The 8,918-nt window shown below is 32.6% G+C and overlaps 1 protein-coding gene across 1 annotated transcript in view; it reads right to left on the reverse strand.

The window, feature by feature from the left end:
• The window catches only part of LOC106476276 (nephrin-like), a 141,594-nt gene extending 133,654 nt beyond the window's left edge, over positions 1–7,940 (reverse strand). Inside the window, exon 1 of the mRNA XM_022381220.1 lies at positions 7,538–7,940. Coding sequence (XP_022236928.1) covers positions 7,538–7,622 — 85 coding nt within the window. The 5' untranslated portion in view covers positions 7,623–7,940. The remainder of the gene's footprint in view (positions 1–7,537) is intronic.
• Positions 7,941–8,918: the final 978 nt, after the last annotated feature.

Genomic DNA, 8,918 nt, shown 5'->3' on the forward strand with positions numbered 1-8,918 from the left:
CTACTGCGTCACTCCGACATAGCAAATCACAAATAGGAAAAAAGTTAAATATTTACTGAGATCCTATCTGTAGCTACCAATTATGGAAAAATAAATTAAATAGTTATTGAGATCCTATCTGTAGCTACCAATTATTGAAAAAAAAGTTAAATATTTACTGACATCATATCTGTAGCTACCAGTTATGGAAAAAAAAGTTAAATATTTACTGAGATCCTATCTGTAGCTACCAATTATGGAAAAATAAATTAAATAGTTACTGAGATCCTATCTGTAGCTACCAATTATGGAAAAATAAATTAAATAGTTACTGAGATCCTATCTGTAGCTACCAATTATGGAAAAAAAGTTAAATATTTACTGAGATCCTACCTGTAGCCAACAATCATGGAAAAATAAATAAATTAGATATTTAATGAGAGCCTATCTGTCGCCACCAATTCAGGAAAAACTAAAATTAAAAAAAAAGAACTAAAACTTACGCTTTAACGATACAACTTGGACAAAATGGTAATGATGAAGGAATTAAAACTTTATAAATCTAATACTTTCAGGTTGATACCAGCCCTCTCAAAATAAACTTTTATAATATCGTCATTAGGCTTTATTTATGTATGATTGAAGTTTGAAGGATCCTCGTATTAACGTTTTGCATAGAAACATAAGCAAAATTACCAATCTCTCGCTTTGATGGTCACAGCAGTCCAGTAACAAAAATATATTGGATAATATTAAGCCTATTCACATACTTAGTGAATTACATAGTTGGTGTTACATGGCTAATTAAACCTTTTATTACAAAGAAGAATGTTAAATGGCCAACATGATTTATGTATGTCGTACTTAGGCTAAGACGTGTAGGAAATATAATTTCATTATTATTATAAAGCGTTACCATGTTGGAAAATATTGTCAAAATTAAAGGAAAAAAAAAGTCTTTCTAAAGCACATGGATGGCCAAATCTTTATCGATGTGATTTGTTTAGGTTATATGATTCTACACACATTTATAAAACTGTAGAAGGAATGAATATCCTATCGAAAATTATATCATGACTACAATGACTGCAGTGTGATCTCTTAGTGTAGGAGCAGGTTCTCCAAAGATCTCATCTTTCAGCACCCTTTAAGGAAAAAATCTGACTTGATTTTCTCTTACAGAAGTCTTCCTAAGCACTTCCAAGTGTACTGTAAATTTGGATTAAGGTACCAGTTTTTTTCTTGTGACACTTTGGTTTAGAGTATACTCTAAAGAGGCGTAGACGCAAAATCCGAATTATTACTATTTTTATACTGGACATAAAATCATAACTAAACACCTTATATATTTCAAAGTTTCAGCACTGAATTTTCCAATGACAGTTTTCACTTGTAAAGCATTAGAAGTTTATATTATCAATTATTCAGAAGTTAAAATGTTATATGAAAAATATATATTGGTCTTGGAACTTCATTTGAGAACATAGGACACCTTTGTACATATCGTCAAATTGTGATTTGAATAATTTTGATCAACACTAAACTAACTATAGCAGAAGCCGGATCTGTTTATTTCATAAAACGCTTAAAATAATTTTACTTTACTTCACCATTTTTACATGCATTGACAACAAATTTGCTATATTGTAAAAGCTCAAATTCTCTAGTAAAGGCAACAGATGTAAGCAACTCCCTTCCAAATACAATATCTACTTTGACTAGAAGTCAGTCTAAACAAAACTTGAATTAAAAATGCTCTGAATATTGCATGAATAACTTACTACAAGTTATCTGTGAACAAAGTGATTATTGGTTTAAACTGAGCAGATTGTGACAATGTGGATTCCCTTTATCACGTGGTCAAGTCTCACTTTATGTTTAGAGTAGAAGCACTTTCAATTCAGAAGTGCTTCATTTTATACCGTAATACGCAGTATCGCTAATTGTGTATCATCATGGTTAAAAGGTATCTTGTTGCTCTGGAACTATTGTGTCTGTAAACATATAAGAACGAAGATCTATAAGAAAAGAAACGCTATTATTAACATGTTGCACATGTGTAAAACCAAATTTCACTTGCATTTAAGTGATATATACGGATTAGTTACGTCAGGTTTATTATATTCAGCTTACCACCGACTTTGTTTAATACATGTGGACAGGAGTTGGCCCAGTGGTACAACTTTAGATTTCTGAGTTGGCGAGCCTGGTTCGAATCCGTACGACACTACAAAATGTTTCCTGTACTTTAAGCTTTGGGTACGTTATAGAAGCGGATGGTGATTTTATGGTACTGATGTAACGGTGCTATTCCTCTGGTGAGTAGTTCAAATTTTAGGGTAGAAGCTTTGCCATATAGATACAAATTCAATATATATATATATATATACATATACATACATACAGTGTACTTTGCAAATGGGTGCATTCCTAGTTTTGATTACAGTACATTGGAATAGAATAGCCTTTCTTAAACGTTTTATACTAAATTAGAATAATACTTCATGGCAGTACAAAACACAACTGTCAACATTTCCCAGAATAAACAATTTGTTGTAATTTACGCTTAGTGTGTTTGTTAGCTGATTTTGTTTCATCTGACAGCTAATTTCTTGCAATAATTACATACACATATATATACTTACTAGCTTATACAAAGTTTGTGAACTATCAAAGTTTTTGTGCTAGAACAGAAAATGGCATACGACACAGCTTCTGATCAAAACTACATGAAAAATAGGTGTGATTTTTTGTGGTATTTCTCAGTTTCGTGATCCAAAGGATTACGCAAACAAACTGCTCTCTCAGTTTGTGTTAGCAACATACCTTAACATATCTAGTGGACCATCTCTTTCAGAAATTCAAATCAGACCTTTCTCTTGAAGGATGTTAAACAGAGCCCCAAAACGCAGCTTACTCCTTCTATAGATTACATCTTAACTGTTAAAAAATATATCTTCTGCGTCTCTCTATAACTGTTCATGCAGTTGTCATTGCATTAGCAGAGATTGAAAAAATATTTAGCATTTTATTTCTATTTAAACCTTTGATGTGAAAATCAGTTTTAAAATGACCTTATTTTATATTAAGAAGGTAATTGGAAAAACCTGAAAATAAATGATTGAGGAGAAACAAACTTTTATGTCATTCAAATTAGTTTTGAAATCAGGTTTTGTGCCTAACACTTGTGAATTACAGGATTGCATAACATTGAACAACCATCGATAGATTCGATCAAAACTAACACTTTCGAAATAAAATTTCACACTAACTAACATTTGGGTAAAAGCAATTCATTGTATTCTAGGAATATTACAGTTGTATATTCTATTCTCCTGGTGGTTCATTGGTAAGCTTGTGGACGTATAACGACAAACTTCGGGGCTCGAACCCTAGGTGAGCACATCAGAGAGTTGTTTTTGTAGCTTTGAACTTAACATCAAATAAAGAAGTGTGTTATAGTTTACCATGAAGGTCAAAGCTACCTTATTTAACTTGATGAGAAGATTATTTGAAGTGATTACAACCATGTAGGCCAAAGCTGCCTTATTTAACTTGATGAGAAGATTATTTGAAGTGATTACAACCATGTAGGCCAAAGCTGCCTTATTTAACTTGATGAGAAGATTTTTGAAGTGATTACAACCATTAGGCCAAAGCTGCCTTAGTTAACTTGATGAGAAGATTATTTGAAGCGATTACAACATGTTATTAAAATTATCTTGTAGTTTAGTTAAGCACAAAGCTACACAATGGGCTATCTGTGCTCTGCCCACCACGAAACCCGGTTTCCAGTGTTGTAAATCCGCAGACATACGGCTGTGCCACTGGAAGGCTCAAAATTATCTACTAGAGCAGTAAAGTTTGAACTTTAGTTTTGATATGAACCGTGATATAATAGTTGAAAGATAATAAACATTTATCTTAATTTCAAGAACAGTATTTCTCTAGCTTAACAAACAGATGGGTAATTAGATCATAAAGGCCACTAATAAATTAGTCTCTAACAAAATTTAGGTAGGCTGTTCCCTATATATATATATATATATATCTATATTTAGATTAAGGCTCAAATTACTTGCTCAACTTTATTTTAAGGAATAAAATAAAGTATTTTGTTGACATTTTTTGAGATATAAAATCATGAATGCATTTTAAATTTAAAGGCTATATTTAGCTCACCAGTGAAAAGCTTCTAAAACCGTAAGCCCTCAAGCAACCAATCTTATTGCTTGTACGGCTGGTACTGTTTGTTTAGTAGTTAAATAACTGGGTGGAAATTTGATGCCAATTTTGTTAATAAAAATAGCACAGTATGAAAAAAAAATTAAACTTTTCCCAAACCTCAGATAGTGTGTGTGTGTATTAATTCCTGTAAATATGAAACGCCTTAGATTAACCTTAGATTAGCGGTAGTCAAACGTGGATTTAGTTTTTAAACATTATTCCACTGGACCAGTTACAAAAGTATCGTAAACTATATTTCGTTACTTTGCATTTGTATCTTAAATGGAAAAATTATAGATTTTCTACGACTATAAACTCTAGCTCATTTCCCTTAAAGAGGAGGCAGTGGAACCTTTGTGGGAGACACTATATTGATAGTGTCATTTTTTAACCCGCTAAGGAGGAGACAGTGTAACCTTTGTGGGAGACACTATATTGATAGTGTCATTTTTTAACCCGCTAAGGAGGAGACAGTGGAACCTTTGTGGGAGACACTATATTGATAGTGTCATTTTTTAACCTGCTAAGGAGGAAGCAGTGGAATCTTTGTGGGAGACACTATATTGATAGTGTCATTTTTTAACCCGCTAAGGAGGAGGTAGTGGAACCTTTGTGGGAGACACTATATTGATAGTGTCATTTTTTAACCCGCTAAGGAGGAGGCAGTGGAACCTTTGTGGGAGACACTATATTGATAGTGTCATTTTTTAACCCGCTAAAGAGAATGAACTTTGGTGATCCATGGTGAAATGCAGGGGTGCACAGTCCACTCCAGCACTCTCCTAGCACCGGCCTTGACTATAAACGATTTACAAGACTACTAAGTACTGACCATTGCAGTTTGGTACAGTATAGTTATTAACCACCACTCTTTTTTGTTTTATACCCGTCCTGTACGTAAAAGACAACTGTCGATCACCTGCTATGGTTATGGTGCGACAATAAAGACTTGAAAGTTTTCCAGAACTTACATTAATACTCGTTTTTTTTTCTGAAACATCAAACGTATGAGACGTGCTGAACGTGACTCAAACCTACCGCTTTTAGTTAATGAACCGCGAGAGTACTCGGATTGTCTTAACAAGTTTCAGCACGGTTTACCCACTATAATGTTATTACGAAGAGAAAAAAAAATCATATTATGTGTATGTATGATATTAATATCGGGCATTGCTTCTTAACCAGATAACGTAAAATATATGTATTTAGAAAACATCATCATATTAACATTTTCGTTAGACATTTCTGGTGTTGCTTTACGTTACATCTGGACCCGTAGTGTATACGTTTAGTGCAGTAATCAACAGAGAGGTGGCGCTAACGTCAATTGCAATCCTAAAACAACCATTTTGCTCGAGTCTTATTTTAAGTTTAGTTTTCTTTTTTTCTTAAATATTTCTTATATAAGCTTGAGATATGAATTTCAATTTCACTTTATGTGCCACACAAATGAAATATAGGGTATTTATGTTTGTGTTAAGTGTAAAGTAACTAATATGATCTGCCAAAAAAAGCTCTTAACACTATTTAAAGAAGGGACTGTTAACTGCTACTAATTTCACGGATATTGGGACGAGTATAGGAGTTTAAGCTATATACACACATAGGAAGATAAAGCGAGTGAAAAAGGAAAGAATTACATAAGTATCAGGAAGCAATCAATCATAAAAGGAAAGAAAGTCAATCCATTATCTGTTAACATCCTTGGAAATTCCAAATAAGTATATGAATGCATAAGATGGCCTAAATAGTTTGATTAAATCAGTAAAGCAAAGAATTTGTAATGGAGAATTTCGGTACAACTGAAGGACGTCGAGTTATTGAGTTTTAACTTATTACTTAGCAAGCTGATATAACAAAAATCAATCAGAGTGAGGTTCGGATTTTTTCTATTAAATCTTTACATGTCAAAAACATTAAGAAATTAAAACTGTAAATGAACGAAATTAAATCCAGACTAATTTCTAAAACAACTATAATATTGTAATTTAAGGGACGTGAAAGGGAAGGCCACGAAATTTTGATGTCTTAACATTTTTCATAAGGAGGAATTCTCCAACATGTGTACAAAACTGGGTCTAAGACTTTTCCGTAGGCTAACTGACAGACGTATAATTTGTGGAAGTGTAGAGCATCATCACTTTGAACTTAAGTAACGATCATAACAGGGTTAATATAATTTATCAGACAATGATTAACACGTCCTTTCATAATTATTTTAACTTGCATTGGTTAGTTCTAAATGTTTATAGGTTTGAAATAAATATTATTTTTTAAAACTTAGGGCAACTTTATTTTGCTTCACTCTGTACAGTTTATGTTTGATATGATCCAAGAACAGAAATAACACAATTCTCAATCTGATTTTTTTACGAATTTAAACAACAAGAAATATCGAACAATGTAGTTAATTCGAGATTCATGATGCTCAGTAAATTCATATTCAGAAGTTAAAACTTATGATTTAGTCGGTAAAAAGAAAGATCTTCAGGCCAGAGATGACATTTAGTAAGAAGTTCACTTAAGGGATACAATGCTTTTAGGGCTATAGAGGTGAAGAAATAATCAGATATTTAGTCATTTCAAAACAAAACATTTGAAGTCTTGAAGAATTTCTATCTTCTGCTGTTATCCGATTTAAGTTCAATGGGGAAGACAAACTACAGTAAGAATTTTATAATCCTAAAACAAAGAAAGTTAATGGACAGTACCACAATAATAGTAACTAGAGAGTAAAAAGGGAAAAGTGTTTAAAAACGAGGCTTAGATAACAGAGTTTCGTGTCAGAACATTAAATTGAAAGCAAGTTGTTGTTTGGGGGTCTTTTGTTTTCTTTACAAGTCACCTAAGTAACGAAATCCGTAAGCAACATGTGGTATACAGTTTTACTTATTTTAATACAGTTCAATTTAAAAAATAACGTAACAACATTTTTTTATATATATTTCTTAAAAGGCTACTGCTTAAAATATGTAGTTGTGGCTAATCCTAGAGTTGTATTTATCACCTCTTCGAAATTACGAGTACATTATTTATTTCTTTTTGGCTACTGTACAAGTATTATTTAGATAACACATATTCGTAAACACACTGAAGTGCAGGATATGATTCTTTTTTTTTAAGTTGTGTAAAATTATAATTCATGGAGCTTCATTACACGTATCTAGTAACCGAAGCTTTGAATTACTACTCTTCAAGTCCAAACATTTCTTTCTGGATTGGAGTTTCTCGCAATTAATGGAAGTTTCCATTTTCTCACATCGGTCTTACTGTATATGTATATAAATAAGAAAAGAGTGATTAGAAACAACAAAAAATTGGAGATTTCTACCTTTCTCTGGAAAGATGACAAAAGTTGAGAAGATGATGATGATGATGCTGGAGATGATATCTATATACGAAGCTCTGAGAGCCATCGGAAATTTTCAAGCCATATAACTTGCACTAAACTCTTGTGTTTATATAAGGTATGATGGGATAGAACTTATACTTTAGAATACTTCATTTTTTTCGCGCTAGAACAAATTTCTGAAACGTTCAAGATTCAAATGTACTTTTTGTGTGTGTGTTTTCCTTTCAGAATTAGCCAGATTTTTGCAAAGAAACTTTCAGAGTGAAAGTGATCAAAACACACTTTTTAGAAATATTGTTAACCATAACGGCAATAATAAAAAAAAAAGTAACGTGACACAAGAGAAACATCAAACCGTTATTATTAAGGGGAACGTTACCGAATTTCCGCCATGCTCTTCCTCTCACGAGCCACACACCAAAACTGCCACAACGAAATCACTGGCACTGTGCTAGCACGAGAAACATACCACGTGACCAAAGATACCCGCGTTATCTCTTGGTGTTCTCCTCCACGTATAATAACTAACTAGAGTAACGCAACGTGGAACGCAACATCTCTATAGAATTCTCCATAATTTTCTGTTTCGTCTTAATAAATGTTTCTGTAGCAATCGAAAAGGAACAAAGATCACCCAAAACTTTCCCAAGACAGACATCTGTTACCACCGTTATTACTTGGGAATCATGGCCAGGTTTTATAGCTTGATTTCTTTATATTTATTTACGTTCAGAAAAAAGAAAGTAACGAACAATGCTGATAAGCTGCTGAATTATCAAACAGCTACAGTTATCAGTGCTACTGGTGATTAATCCAATAATGTTGCGGTTTGAACAAGAATTGCTAAATTAACCGTTCTCAAACAACAATACTTCTCGGATTGAGTTGTCAAATCTCGGACGTAACAAGATCCTATCACTTACTCTGCTTCTTTTGAGTCCACAATGATGTTATACCCTTCAGGTATAACTGAAGTATGAACCTTCAAACATATCATAGGCATCAGCTAGCTTTAATGGATTTTTTGACGTGTCATGATTTGGGGAGATTTTTTAGCCGTTTTGCTTGCGATTGAATAACGACAATTGTTGATTCACAATTAAAAAACCTTTCGAACACCAATCTGGTTATTTTATGTTAGATATGTAAACACGGGTTTTACAGAAGGTTAACAAGAAGCACAAGTCGAAATTAGACCAACAAAATCTATAAATAAATAAGAAATAATCTTAGATATACGAACACGGGTTTTATGTAAGGTAAAAAAGAAGTACAAATCTAAATTAGGTTCAAACAATAAATAGATAAGAAATAATCTTAGATATACGAACACGGGTTTTATGTAAGATACAAAAAAAGC

This window comes from Limulus polyphemus, unplaced genomic scaffold (assembly GCF_000517525.1).
Source record: "Limulus polyphemus unplaced genomic scaffold, Limulus_polyphemus-2.1.2 Scaffold154, whole genome shotgun sequence".
In the NCBI taxonomy this organism is placed as follows: Eukaryota; Metazoa; Arthropoda; class Merostomata; order Xiphosura; family Limulidae; genus Limulus; species Limulus polyphemus.